The 16,138-nt window shown below is 34.7% G+C and overlaps 1 protein-coding gene across 10 annotated transcripts in view; it reads right to left on the bottom strand.

Annotated features, from left to right (window-relative positions):
* The window catches only part of CNOT4 (CCR4-NOT transcription complex subunit 4), a 153,702-nt gene that overhangs the window by 25,582 nt on the left and 111,982 nt on the right, over window positions 1–16,138 (bottom strand). For 9 of the 10 annotated variants that reach the window (XM_061414809.1, XM_061414814.1, XM_061414812.1 and 6 more), the window contains 3 exons: window positions 9,467–9,524; window positions 6,451–6,700; window positions 5,061–5,558 (listed from right to left, as the gene is read on the bottom strand). In XM_061414809.1, coding sequence (XP_061270793.1) covers window positions 5,061–5,558; window positions 6,451–6,700; window positions 9,467–9,524 — 806 coding nt within the window. Of the gene's footprint in view, window position 1; window positions 2,552–5,060; window positions 5,559–6,450; window positions 6,701–9,466; window positions 9,525–16,138 lie in introns of those variants that run through there. The other variant, XM_061414815.1, reaches the window with a different exon arrangement.

Below are 16,138 nucleotides of genomic sequence, written 5' to 3' on the forward strand. Positions count from 1 at the left end.
GAAAAGTCAGTCATGGTCTAGTTATGGGTGACTAGATTTGTTAACAGTCCCTTTAAAAATGATTTCAATATTTGGAATACTGATACATATATAAAATACATGCTTAATGGCTGGAATGCGGGTGTGAAACAAGACATGAATTTTAAAATATAAACTTATCAAGTACCTAGAAAGCAGTTACACTCTAATCACACCCTTAAATTTAATACGATGTCAGATTTAAGAACAAACAATAGATTCAGAATTATAAATATACAAGAAGGAAAAAAAGAGACCAGGAAAGCCATTCTTTTCCAAGCCAATTGGACCTTTTATATAGATACTCCTAATAGTAAGTAGTATTTTGTGGGGGGGGGAGGGGGAATTAAAACTAAATTCACAGAAGTAAAAATGTGAGTTTTGTAAAGGGCAAAATGACAAATCCGTGTTTTAAAAGCAGTCATTATGTTTAGAAAAAAGAAATAAAAAGATATAAATATTAGTTTAGCAAATTACCATATAGCATCTGAAAATTCAATGTGCACTTTTGAAATAATGAGAAAATAGTAAAATACTAACAATACAATGATCCAATTGACTGAAAGTAAGATGACTACTTCTAGGTCAAAGAACTATACATGAAATGAGATCAGTTCTCCCAATTATAATTGATAATGACTACAAGTGACTTGTTTCACAAATGACTCAAATTTCAATCAAGTCACTGTTAAAACAGTGAATTCAGAAACAAAGAATTTTCTTTAAATGCCCTCTCTTAAGTAAAATTTGAATAAACAAAAACACGAACAAAAATCTAATCCTGAACAGTTTCAAATATTTTTCTAGGTATATTTTGAAACAACAATGCTCACAGACTTAGACTATTATTTGTTTCCCAAATAATTTTTAGCTCTATAGAATAAAAACATCCTGGCAGAAAGTTCTTTGAAAAACAAATCTGCAAAGTTACACTTGGAAAGATAGTTTAAGGGATACCATGAAGAAAAAGACTGAGTTTTTAGAAAAGGTTATTTCATAGTTTTACAGTAAATTGGCAAATATTCTATAAATACCAAATATATAGCAAGAAGGCTGTGTAAAAGAAATTTTAGAGTTCTTGGTGAGGACGTGGTACTCGTAAGAACTAAGCAAGAGATTAATTTTCATCAAGTCAGTGAAATGCATTCTATTTTGTAACTGCAGGTTATATTCCTGAGCTGGGCTAACTGTCTCATGAATAGATAAAAAAGGGACCTCCCAAGAGTGTGAGAGCAAAAATCAATTACTATGGGAAGAAAGCCAAGTTAAAGTAAATGCCAGTAATGTTCATTTATGAAGGAGAACATCAATACTGTAGTGAGAAACATTTCAGTTGCTGAATCTGAGACCTGGGTTCCTATCTTAAATCTACTACCAACTGAATGTGTGACTTCTAACAAATTATTTAACCTTTTCAGAAAACAGCTTTGCCATTCCTAAAATGAAGGAGTTGAACAGGCAGGTCATTTTTTTAGAACAGGAAAAGTTACTTTTTAAAACAAAAGCACATGGTTCCAATAACAAGGAAGATCTGAATGGACTTCACTATTACTGGTTACTAATCCAAGTTTTCCCTCAAGAATATTTATTCCAAAAATCCTTCTCAATTTAGAAAACTGGATATGCAGCCAAGAAAATGCTGCTAAAAAGATTTCACCTAAGGAAATAACTAATTTTCAACATTTAAAAAATGTTTTCAATTAGGCAGAGGAAATGGAAACCATGTTTATGTCAAACCTCTGGCAACTGTCCTTCCCATGATAGATTTCAGATATATCAATTTTTAATAATTAACTGAAACAAACCAAAACTTAAAATTTAAATACAAATGTATAATAAACACAGACATTTGTAAGACACAAAGGTAACTATTTATTCCTAACTAAAAGTCAGAAACCCCATCTTGCTCTACGTATCTAAAGAATAAATATACATGATTTTTCCAGTACTGAATACTATCTAAGCATATCTTAAGTGGCAGACCTTGCTGAAACATATGTACTCTCCTTTATGAAGCTCTTAACAGTTACCCTGTGTAAGAAACCATGATATTCACTGCAGAAAATAGAGTTAAAGCTTTTTCAACAGTTCAACTCAAGTACAGCTGAGTTACAACTAGGGGTGGGAGGCAGATATTGCCTACATATTAAACTGCTTCAAATAATTTACAGTTAAGATGTACACAGTTTTCCAGAATTTTAGTTTGTCACTTCTAATTGTTACTGCAAAACCTCAATCATCTGAGGCTTCGCACATTCAGCATCCTGAGGTAGTTGCCAAATATATATAGGCCATGGAAGGGTTCTGTATAACTCCTGATATCAATTTTAAATATTTTGGTACATTAACACTAAAATTTCTTTAGCCATGGGAACCTTAAGAGTTCTCTAAAAATAAGCTTAATTATAAGTCACCACTTAAATACCAAGCTAGTATGCACAGTCAAGAAACTGAAATAACAAACTCTCCCCACCTCCCAGAAAATAGAACAATGATTCAGAATCTGTAGTCGGTGACTTCATTCTTAGAATTTCTGGGAAAAAAAAAAAAAGTATTTTATGCTCTATGGTTGAGTATATGCTAAAAGAAAAGAAAAACCCATGAAGATAGGATCATGATTTAATGCCACATTTTTCTTCATAAAGTATCTATTCTAGATGAAGATTTCAAATGACTAACACAAGGACAGCTACCTTCAAAAATCAGTGATTACTCATCAACCCTGTGGCATTTCTGGAATATCTACCAGCTTAAAAAATATTTGGTTTAAAACTGCTCTTTTTACACTAATGGACAATATGGTAACTATGAAATAGAAGAACAGATAATTTTTGAGGATGGTCACATAATAAGTCAAATGAAAGTACACGAAGAAGACAGCTAAGAACTAGAGTTCCACAAAGGCATCCTCCTTCCTGTCGTATCAAGCCCACGCTGTTCTGCCTCCCTGGCCTAGCTCCACTCTCTAAAACACATGAAGCACCTCCTGGTACAGCAGGCAGTTCTACTGTTTCTTAATGTAATGACACACTAGATTTTGTCTCTATGCCTTTATTCGGGAGTTTCTACCAACACAAAAGGTCTTGCCCTTTTCCTCCTGCTAACCCAAATCCAGGATACAGATCAAGTCCTAATTCTTCAATGATGTTTCCCCAACAATTTACAGGCTCCACTGATGTATCTTGCATTCCAGCATCAAATAGTTACCACCTTCATACACAGTCTTATTTCATCTTGTCAACTACACTATACAGTACCTGGGAATAATATCTGCATTTTAAAGTTTTTCTGCATTATCCACATGGCCTAGTTCATTGTTGGGCAGATACCCAAATATTCATAGTAATTGGTCTAATATTCTATTGTTAAATGTTTAGAATATTTAGGGGAAATTAAATTTTTGGTGTTATAATGTTATGAGATGCACTACTAGTAATTTAAATTCCACCCTTCTAAATGATTGAAACAAAGGAAAACAAAACAAAATTACATTCTAATATTGTCTTGGAAAAAAATGCGTACCAGGAACTGAACACTTAGTATTTCTTAAGTGAATATCATGTAGAAGAGGATTGAAAAATGTCACTCTTAATTACCTACTAACTACCATAATCAAACGAACAAATACCACAAGTCCCACCAACGTGCAAACCATTACATTAGGTGCTATCATGGTGGTGGTGGTTTAGTTGCTAAGTCATGTCTGATCTTTGCAACCCCATGGATGGGAGACTGCCAGGCTCCTCTGTCCAGAGGATTTTCCAGGCAAGAATACTGGAGTGGGTTGCCATTTCCTTCTCCAGGGGATCTTCCTAACCCAGGGATTGAACCCGGGTCTTCTGCACTGCAGGCAGATTCTTTAGCAACTGAGCTACAGACCCCATGTGCTATCACACTTATATGTAAATTAACTTGACTGTATCAAAAGCCACACACCATATTCTCTTAACCTACCTACTTGTCTTAAAATTCAAATGCTGCAGTCACAAAGAGAATAGAACCAAAAAATTTTGATGGATCTCTGAAAATTTATCTATCAACCTTGCTAAAAACAAGAGAACAAATGTCTTGCTGGTGATAGCACATTATTACAGTAATACTGTGCCATGCCATATCACAAAGGCCAAGACAAGGGATAAAAATAAATTTTATGAGTTATGTAACAGAGTGAAGGACTATTCTATTCTACTTGATTCTCTTCAGAATCAAGAGAAAACAAACTCTTTCAACAGTCATATCTAAAGCCCAAATCAAACTTTGAAAAACTATTAATAAGAAAGATTCCTTTAAATGTAGAAGTCACTTGATCTAAAAAAATATCATAAGACCTTAAATGCCAAAAGTTCTGAAACCTTCAAGGGTAGCAGTACAAAATCAGAAATATTCTGGCATCACTGACAGGAATCTAATATTTACCCCAGAAACAAAAGCATGACAGACCAAAAGGAAAAAAATCTCTCCTTGAACAATTTCTTTTTCACAGAAAGTATAATTATGCACATATGATATGTCTGTGAAAATTAAGAGTTCCCAAATATTATATCCTTTATTATATAAGCAGAGTTTTGATGTGAGTGTGTGTCTATCAGTCAAAATAAATTGTGAAAAGGAGTTAAGAGGGTGGCTTTATCCCTCATGCTCTCACTAATTATCATCTCTAAAAAATTTTTTTGAACCAGTTTACTTTTAGAATGTATAATCAGAATTTTTGGTATTGGACATTATGGCACCATAATTTCAGAGCCCATTTCTTTTTGCATTTGAAAGACTTATATGCCATAAGAAAGTATGGTAACTATGCTATTAAGTAAAACGCTTCCGAGCAATAACCAGGTATAATACTCCACCATCCTTATAAAGCTCAATATTACAAGGCATCCATCCAATTAAAATTTTTTTAGATTATGATAAAGTGTTTCCCATTGAAATTTCCAAGACTAATAATAAATACTTTCTGTTATCCAAAAGTACCCTCCCTACCCACCCAACAACCTGTAGGCAAGAGTTATTCACAAATTCTCAAAGGCTATAAACGAACCTACCTGCTATAGGGATCCCTCCCAGACCTGTGTTGTGCTGTGGCGGGAGATTCAAGTCCAAGAAATTACTATTTGAGGTGGGGTTTGCTGTGTGGTTCAAGTGCATGATGCTATTGCGTGGAAAGGCCATCCAAGGATAGCGGGCTGCCTGGCCTGGAAAACTGAATGAATTATAAACCGCTCGGTGCTGCTGAAATTGAGGGAACCTCTGTGGCAAGACGGAAAAGGTACTATTCAGAGAGTTGGCATTTGTAGGCGCAGCAGGATGCAGGAATCCAGAGCCTGGACCTTTGGCGGTTGTAGTGTGTGACGAGGAGTTCTGAAGAGATGTGGGCGAAAGGGAAGGCTGGTCTTGGACTGACAGTTCCTTTTCAATCAAGTCTGCTAAGGCTTTTCGAGTGACATCAAAGGGATCAAAACCCAAGTCATCCTCTGGTTGTTTAGAAGAACCAAAGCCAAACGCTGCTTGCCAGTCTGTAGAGGATGATACTGGGATTGTTTCTGATGGGAAGAAAATCAGGGATGAATTTAAAACATATATCTCACTTCCATACTAGTGAAACATCATACTATATAACACAAAGGCAAATAAATACATGCAAAATCTGTTATGATCTATTAGAACATTAAGACTGTAAAATTATAATTGGCCTCAGATACTTTAAACAATGATTTCATTTTTAAGTTACTAACTTCAAAAACTGAATGATACAGACTGATTTTGCTAATCAAGGAAAACAAAGTACTACTTGAAACCCAAATCATACTCTCAATTATTCATCATCAAAACCCAGAATCAGTTGTTTAAATAAAGTAATAAATATGGTCAGAGAATTCAATTAGAGTTTATTTTTAAAATGTATTTCTCAAAGACACAAGTATAAATAATTTTGAATATATGCTTTATATACTACTATAACAATGAAAAAAGTATCTATTTAATCTTTATATTTTTTTACATTGTCTTAATTTTATGCTATCCTTCACATTAATGAGAACAAATGAATGAAACTGGAAATGGTTCAAATTCCAAAATATAACTTTCGATATTAACTAACATACTTCTTTTGTCAGCTGGGAAAACACTTTTTAAAATATAACTATATAAATACAAATCTAATTAAAAACTGTAAGCCCTTACTATTAATACTTCCTAGAGGAATAAGTATTTGAATACTGAAAAAATGATCTAATCCTTCATTTCTGGAGAAGTCTGTTAACACAGTAACTTCTAGATCACACAACTCTTCTCAAAACCATCCAATTTCTTGCAATTTAAATGTTTACATTTTTATGAAAAAAGAAGAGGATAAAAACAACGTAACAGCACACCCAGTGAAGGGCTGATTTTAGTCTGAGGATAATTACTAACACATGCAGTGTTGCTCTGTACCTGATGTGAAGAGGCTCTGTGGCTCTGGTGCTGTAGGCCAGTCACTGGAAGTCTGTGGGGAGCTGGGGAAAGGAGGAAGCCCACTTGGGATAGGGTTGGGATGGCGAAAATTATCTGAGAATAACGACTGTGACTCAGTTACTGCTCCTTCAAAAGGAGACCGTGCACTGTGATTGGATGAACTGATGGGGATGACTGGATTGGATTTTGATAAACCAGGAGGTGGTGAAGGTGTATCACTGTTAGATATCTAAATAAAATAGGAAAAGAAAAGAATAATCAACATAAATTTATATTATATACAACAATAAGCCATAATTTAAAGGGCTTGCAATGAAAGGTACTAGAATAGTGATCTTCAAAAACGGGATACTTAAGAGACTTTTTTTAGGACTGTATGAATTTTCAAAAAGATCCATCAACTTCGGACTTATCTGACAGTCCAGTGGTTAAGATCCCACACGTCTGCTGTAAGGAACATGCGCAGTTTGATCCCTGGTAGGGGAACTAGAATCCCACATGCCACACAGTGCAGCTGAAAAAACATCAACTTACATATGTACTCTTCTATATAACAAAACTGACCCTCCTGAAAAGACACAGCCAGTATCCTCTCGTTTTACAACCTAATTTCTCTCACTATTTCTTACTCTCTGGGATCTAATCAAAGTATTTTGCCCAAGAGTGAAAACTTTTCTGGAAGCCAAACACAACTTTATTAGAAATATTCAGATTAGTAATGACAGAGTGTCTGACTCTTAAGGACTACATTTTCTTTGGCAAACTAAGTGATTCCCAATACTTTGGTTTTAAACAAGACGAAAATATCTAATCAAGTTGTTTCCAAACACATCATTGAAACTAATTTTTATAATAAATCTTAATATGATTCTTAGGTATTTAAAATTCAAGAGTTTGAAAATTTGAGTGATATAGACATAATACTCTTTCTTTCATTTACTTATATATACGAACAAGATATCTCAGCACTTTTATTTAGGAAAACAAAAACACGATTAGATGGCTGCTAAAACATCTCCTTGTGCCAAAGGGTAATATTCATCCATGGATACAAGAAAACTAATTTTAAAAAGCCCTATCTGCTTCATTAAGAAGTAAATTTCCAATACAATTTTAGCTTTTATGTTAAATGATTAATTTTTTTTATTAAAAAAAATCAGGTCAAGGAAGGATGTAAAATTTCCCATTGCTAAAGACAAGCTTGTGTAAATGGATGAGGGAGTAACAAAACATTCTGATACTTAAATCTCTCGAATACTAATTAAAAACCAATATAGTCTGCTACTACTACTGCTAAGTCACTTCAGTTGTGTCCGACTCTGTGTGACCCCATAGATGGCAGCCTACCAGGATCCCCCGTCCCTATTTATTTAAAAATACAAAAACTTATAATAAGCTGGAAATTACATCCTTTGTGACTATTTTTAACTTATTATGAAAAAAATATTTAATGTTAACTTAAAATATACAAAGGGACATGCAGATTTTCAAATACTTTCATGGAACTCATGAACAAAAAGTTTAGAAAAGCAGTGTAATTTAGATTTCATGTTGTGGGAAACTGCACATTCTTTACAGAAGAGATTAGAACACTTTTTTTTTTAAGTAAGAGGGTATAAAGAATGTAAGGAGGTGTAGTGAAAAGCTAACAACCAGACAATATGATACAAAGCATGCTCTACAGATTAGGACCTCATTCAGTATCATACTGGATACAACTTTGAAGTTGATTTAACCATTTCACAGCCCAAAGTCATTTGAGGAATGAGGGAAACTTGGGGGAAAGTTCATTGAAAGAAACAGAAAATTAAAGTCAGTTTGGAACTAGCAGATACAAACTTATATATAAGGTGGATTAAAAGATCCTACTGCATTTCAGACAGAATTATATTTAATACCCTAAAACATAATGGAAAAAAATATGAGACAGAATATGTATAACTGAGTCACTTTGTTGTACAGCAGAAATTAACACAACGTTGTAAATCAACTCAATAAGATTTTTAAAAAAAAGAAAGTTAAAGTTGACAACAAGGGACAGGGGAGCACAGGACAGAGAAACAACTCAAAATCAAGAATGCAGAAGGCATGTTAGTCTGGGACCATTTCGTGTCAGGTCAAAAAGACCAAGAATATGAGGGATTCTAAGGACACTAATGTATTGGTACATAGCAGAGTAACATAGTTTATTTTCTCAGGCTCCAAAATCGCTGCAGATGGTGACTGCAGCCATTAAATTAAAATTCTCCTTGGAAGAAAAGTTGTGACAAACCTATACAGCGTATGAAAAAGCAGAGACATTACTCGGCTGCCAAGGGTCCAAACAGTCACAGCTATGGTTTTTCCAGTAGTCATGTACAGATGTGAGAGTTGGACCATAAAGAAGACTGAACACTAAAGTACTAATGCTTTCAAACTGTGGTGCTTGAGAAGACTCTTGAGAGTCCCTTAGACTGCAAGGAGCTCAAACCAGTCAATCCTTAAGGAAATCAACCATAAATATATATTCACTGGAAGGACTGAAGCTGAAGCTGAAGCTCCGATATATGAAGAGCTGACTCACTGGAAAAGACCCTGATGCTGGGAAAGATTGAGGGCAGGAGGAGAAGGGAGACAAGAGAGGATGAGATGGTTGGATGGTATCACTGACTCAGTGGACATGAGTCTGAGCAAACTCCAGGACAGAGAAGCCTGGTGTGCTGCAGTCCATGGGGTCACAAAGAGTCAGACATGACTTAGGGACTTGAACAATGAACAGCAACTGTAACATATGGTCATAATGATACTTCTGCATCATCAAGAAAGGGTTACATTATGCTCTATTCTGTGGAGAAAAAGACAGCTAATTATTATACATGTAACAAAGATGTTCACTAAAAGTGTTTTTAAATTAAGTATTTAAAGTATTTTTCACTATCTAGAAAATTCACTTGCATAGAAGGTCTTATTTCAGCAGATGGCAGGTAAATAAGGGAATATAGTATCACAATCTTACCTGCTGAGAATTATCACCATTCCCTATGCTGAGAGAATCAGAAGGTTTGTCAATAGGGCTGTAAAAAAATAAAAATTAGAGTAAATTTATTCTCCTACAATCAAAGCCTGAAAAATAGACATTTTTTCATCTTAACATTTACTAAAGCACTCAGATGCAAAATATTAGGTTAGATGTTGGGGACACAAAGTGTTAAGATAAAATCTCTATCCTTGAGTGACTTACAATCTAATATTAGACTCTCCAAAAACAATGAGTGAAACAACAGTTTTGGGGGGGAAAAGTATACTAATCCATTATTTAGTTTGTGCCCATGATAAACACATTCCCCATTAAAATTCTGAAAAAATTCTATTTTTCTAGGTGCTTAACAGAGGGCATAAAAGTTACTGAAATGTCATCTACAGGTTCTTAAAATCAATATTTTTAATACTTCAATAGCCTAATCATAACCTTAAGAGAAGGCGTATGTAAGTATATACATATACACACATAAACACAAACACACCACACATGACTAACAGAAAGAAACTTTCGTGCCTCAAACAAAAGTAGTAAAACTTGATTTCCGTAAGAGAAAATGCAGTATCACAGTAAAGTAACACAGATTTGCTAACTTCAAGTCCATTTTAACTCATTTGACTTAAAACAGAAATCTTTATAAACATTACAACACTGATCAAGCAAGCAATTTCTATAACAAACTTTAATCCAGCACATGAACAAAAGTTTTGGCACTCATATAACTAATACTTACTTCTGATATAATACTATAGCAAAAAAAACTTAAGATTCCAAATTTCTGAAAATTATTTTATTGTCTGGAAACATATATAAAGTCACCTTACAAACCAACAACTTACTGGTACCGTATTTGATTGTTTTGGAATAATTTCACAAGAACTAGTATCCAATCTGAATGCATCTTCTACAGAAACACTGCCAGATGCTCCTGAATCTGACTGGTAAGTCTGAAATTTCCTTGAAGAACACTTTTACTTACTATTCACAGTATATCAATAAATGAATTCATATTATTGTCAAGAGGGTAATCCTAATAATTTTAAGATACAGTTCTGGGCCCACTAAACTTAGAGGTAGCTGGGTAACAAGACAGGTGCACAACAACAAACACCAGTCAGTGTCAACTATTAAATGGACTAAGTTTAAACACTAAGTGCCATAAATCTTCAGAAGAAAGAGGAGCCCCTCCAAGAGGGGCAACTGGGAAAAGTTTCCTAGGGAAGTTCAAATTTAACTAGGCCCTTAAAAAATATTTACATGTTAGAAGGAAGACAAGTGGGGTCGGGTGGTGGCAGGCAGCATTAAAGGCAGGATTAGCAAGAATTTCAAGAATCAAAAGGTTGTAGAAAAGGTTGAGAGAAAGGTAATTAGTTTAGCTAACATATAGGATGATTTTAACAATGGGAGGTAAGAAGAGAAAGACATCAGAGGCCACTGGAAATTTTTTTGAGCACAGAAATAATACAAATAAAGCAACGTTTTAGAAAGATTAATACACTTCAGTGGTATTAAATACACCTTGTTGTACAACTATCACCAACATCCATTCCCATAACTTTGAATTTTATAAAAATGAAATTCTATACCCACTAAACAACAACTCTCTATTTTTCCTCCTTCCAGTATCTACCATGTACTTTGTTTTGATGACTCTGACCACTCTAAATGCCTTGTGTATAAACTGTAATCATAGAGTATTTATCTTTTTGTGACTAGCTTATTTCATAAATAATAATGTTCTCAAAGTTCATCATGTTGTAACATACAGCAGAATTTCCTTCCTTTTTAAGGCCAAATACTATTACATTGTATCAGTTCAGTTCAGTCATGTCCGACTCTTTGCGACCCCATGAATCACAGCACCCCAGGCCTCCCTGTCCATCACCAACTCCCAGAGTTCACTCAGACTCACGTCCATCGAGTCAGTGATGCCATCCAGCCATCTCATCCTCTGTCGTCCCCTTCTCCTCCCGCCCCCAATCCCTCCCAGCATCAGAGTCTTTTCCAATGAGTCAACTCTTCGCATGAGGTGGCCAAAGTACTGGAGTTTCAGCTTCAACATCATTCCCTCCAAAGAAATCCCTGTACCATTTTTGGTTTGTCCATTCATCCATCCATGGACACTGAAACTGCTTCTACATTCAAGCTACTGTGGGTAATGCTGCACAAATACCGCTTCAATACAGCTTTCAATTCTCTTACACTTATATATAGAAGTGGAATTGGTAGATCATATGGTAATTTTATTTTGAAATTTTTTGACGAACTGCCATACTTTCTTCCACAAAGGCTGTACCATTTTAAATTCTCACCAACAGTACACAAGGGCTCTAATATCCCCACATTTCTTCACTTGTTTTCTGCTTTTTTGATGGTGGCTATAGCGAGGAGAATGGGTCTGAGGGGGTATCTCACTGTAATTTTCAGTTGTATATTCGTAACGATTAGTGATGTTCATCTTTTCATATGCTTAGTGGCCATTCACAAATCTTCTTTGGGAAAATGTCTATTCAAGTCCTTTGCCCATATTTGAATTTGACACTTTTTGCTGTTCAGTTTTAGGAGTTCTCTACATATTCTGGTCAATATTCCTTAAGAGATTTATAATTTGCAAATATTTTCTCCCATTCTGTGACTTGTGGATAGTGTCTTTTGATTTATAATATTTTTAAGTTTTCATGAAGTCCAATTTATCTATTTTTTCTTTTGTTACCTGTGTTTTCGGTGTTATCTCCAGGAAATCACTGCCAAATTCAATGTCATCAGATTTATCCTACATTTTCTCTTAAGGTTTTTTGGGGGGCAAGGGGAGGTTTAAGGTCTTAAATTTAGATGCTAGATCCATTTTGAATTGATCTTTGAATATCGTGTTAGGCAGGCAACCAACTTCATCCTTTTGCATGTGAATATCCAGTTTTCCCAGAACCATTTGTTGAAAAGATTGTCCTATCCTCAGTAGTCTGGTCTTGGTGACATTGTCAAAAATCATTTGGCTATATATGAGTTAATATTTATGAGCTCTCTATTTCACTGGTCTGTAGACTATCTTTATGTTGATATCATACTATTTTCATTAATGCAGCTTTGTATAAGTTTTGAAATCAGGGAGTATGGGTCCTCCAGTTTTATTCTTCTTGTTTAAGATTATATTGGCTATTTGTCCCTTGAGATTCTGCATGAATTTAGGATGGATTTTTCATCTGTTAAAAACTCTGGGATTTTTGACAGGACTGGGATCTGTAGACAGCTTTGGGTAGAACTGACATTTTAATATTAAGTATCCCAAGCCATAAACATTGGTCTTTTCATTTATTTATGTGTCTTTTTAAACTTCTTTCAGCAACGTTTCATATTCTTATACAAGTATTGCATGCGTACATGTGTGCTAAGTCACTTCAGCCATGTATTTTATTCTTTTATCTTATTGTGAATGAACTTGCTTTTGTAATTTCATTTCAGATTGTTCACTGTTCATGTATAGAAATGCAAATGATTTCTGTATGTTAACTTCATATACTGCTACACTGCTGAATTCATTTATCAATTTTAACAGGTGTGTATGTGTCTCTCTCTGTGTATCATCATTATAATTTTCTACATATAAAGCCATACCATCTGCAAAGAGATAACTTTACATATTCTTTTCCAATTTAAATGCCTCTTCTTTTTCTTGGCTAATTGCTATGGCTAGAAAATGCAATGCTGTGTTGAAGAGAAGTAGTGGAAGCAGGCATCCCATTCTTGCCTTGTTCCTCGTCTCAGGAAAAGCTTTCAATCTTGCCACCATTGCGTATGATGTTCACTTTGGTTTTTCATATATGGCTCTTACTATGCCAAAGTGGCTTCCATTTCTAGGTTGTTAACGGTTTTTGTCACAAAAGTGTTTGTGTCTGATGCTCCCTCTGCATCAATTGAGAGGATCATATGGCTTTTAACCTACATTCTGTTGATACGGCATATTGTACTGTTCAAGTTTCATACATTAGACCATCCTTGCATTCCAGGAATAAATCACACTCGGTCTTGGTATTTAATCTTTTCAACATGCTGAACTCTGTGAGTATTCTGTTAAAGATATGTGCGTCAATGTTCGTTAGGAGTTTGAAGTTTTCTTACAGTGTCTTTGGCTTTGGTTATCAGGGTAATGTTGGTCTCATAGAATTAATTAGGAATCATTCTCCTCTCTTCAATTTTGGGGAAAAGCTTGAAAAAGACTGCTACTAGTTCTCCCTTAAATACTTGGTAGAATTCAACAATCGAGCCATTAGGTCCAGAACTTTTCTTTGGTGGGAAGTTTTTATTACTAATTCAATATGCTAACTGGTTATACATCTATTCATGCCTTCTATTTCTTTGTAACACAGTCATGATAGGTTTTGTGCTTCTTGGAATCATTTCATGTAGGTTATTCAATTTGTTGGTGTACAACTGTTTATAGTACTTTCATATTTATTTCTGGAGAATTTGTAGCAATGTTCCCACTGCAGTTTTTTACGTTAGTAATTTGAGACATTCTTTTTTCTCAGTTCACCTAGCTAAAGTTTTGTCAGTTTTGTTGATATTTTTGAAGAGCCAACTTTTGGTTTCCTCAATTGTCTCCATTGTTTTCTATACTCTATTTCACTTATCTCTGCTCTAATCTTTCTTATTTTCTTCCTTCTGCTAGCTTTGGGCTTATTTGTTCATTTTCCAGCTCCTTAAACTGTGAGGTCAGATTGTTGACTTGGGATCTTTTTCATTTTTTAATGTAATATAGCACTTAGAGCTATAAATTTCCCCCTTAGCACCACTTTTGCTCCTTCCCAGAAGTTTTGGTATGCTGTGTTTTCATTTTCATTCATCTAAGTATTTTCTAATTTCCTTGTGATGTCTTTTTGAACCCATTTGTTCAAGTGTTAATTTCCACACTTATGAATTTTCTAGGTTTCCTTTTGTTAATGATTTCTAACTTTATGCCACTGTGGTCAGAAAAGATACCTTGTATATTCATCTTTTTAAATCTACTGAGACTTGATTTGTGGCCTAACATATGGTCTATCTTAGAAAATGTCCCATGTACATTTGAGAAGAATGTGTATTCTATTGTTAAACAACACCACAAACATATACAGAACACTAGGTACAGTGGTCATATACTGTACACTAGGTACATATACTGTATCTAGTGTTCTGTATATGTTTGTGTTGTTTAAATCCTCTCCTTATCTTTTGTCCGGTTGTTTTATCCATTATTATGGGTGGGGTACTGAGTCTCTAGCTAGGATTGCAGAACTATTTCTCCCTTCAATTCTGTCAGGTTTTGCTTCATATATTTTGGTCATTAAGTGTGTAAATGTTTATCATTGTTCTATCTTCTTGCTGTACTGAGCTTTTATTAATATATAATGTCCTTTTTGTCTCATTAATCTTTTTTATTTAAAGTCTATTTTGTCTGATATTAGAAGTAGTTTTTGTTTAGTTGCTAGTGGTGTCTGACTCTTTTGTGACTCCATGGACTGTAGCCTGCCAGGTTTCTCTGTCCATGGGCTATGAGTAGGGCCACCTTTAATCTTTTTTGATTCCTATTTGCATGGAATATCTTTTCCCATTCTTTCAGTTTCAGCCTGTTTGTGACTTTGGGTCAAAAGTGAGCCTCTCATAGACAGCATATAGCTGGACTATGTATTTTTATCCATTTTGCCCATCTCTTTTGAATGGAGAACTGAACTCATTTACATTTAACATAACTGGTAGTAAAAAGTTATTTATGTCACCATGCCATTTGTTTTCTATATGTCTCATAGCCTCCCCCCCTCGTTTATTGCATTATTATCTTCTTTTATGTTTAGCTTATTTTTCTGTAGTGAAATGTTTCTCACTTCCTTTTGTGTACATTCTAGAGTTCTTTGTTGCTATCATGGGAATTACATTTAATATCCTAAAGTCACAACAGTCTACCTTAAATTTACACTAACTTAACTTTAACAATATACCAAAACTCATAGTTCCTTTCCCTAGCCCTTCTGGTTACTGATATCACAAAACTGTATCTTCATACATTGTGTGCCCCTAATAATTCTTCTGAATGCAGTTTCTTAAATTATGTAGAAAACAAGATTTGAAGTCATGAAGCAGGGTAATATTAGCTTTTATACTAATGTACTGGACCTTAAACATACTGCTCTTAAGGTCTACAGGAAGAAAAAAGCATAGTTACAAACCATTGTTATAACACTAGGTTTACTTTTATTGAGATCTTTTTCCTCCATACAGCTCTAGGGTATTGCTTAATGTCTTTTTATTTCATCTTGCAAGACTTCTTGAGTTTTTCTTGCAGGGCAGGTTTAGAGGTCCTGAATTCCCTTAGCTTCTGTTTATTTGGCAATATCTTAGTGTCTCCCTCACTCTTTGAGAACAGTTTTTCTAGACAGAAGATTCTTGGTTGGTGTATATATACTTTTTCTTTATAGCACTTTGAGTCTATCAGCCCACTGCCTTCCAGCCTCCAAACTTTCTAATAAGCAATCTGCTGATAATCTTACTGAAGATTCCCTTCTATGTGATGATGTGCTTCTCCTGCTGCTTGCAAGATTCTCTCTTTTTTTCCTTTGCCCTCTCTGATTATACTGTCTCAAGTATCTCACTGTGGGTCTCTGAATTCACCTTAAT

This window comes from Bos javanicus, chromosome 4, assembly GCF_032452875.1.
Source record: "Bos javanicus breed banteng chromosome 4, ARS-OSU_banteng_1.0, whole genome shotgun sequence".
In the NCBI taxonomy this organism is placed as follows: domain Eukaryota; kingdom Metazoa; phylum Chordata; class Mammalia; order Artiodactyla; family Bovidae; genus Bos; species Bos javanicus.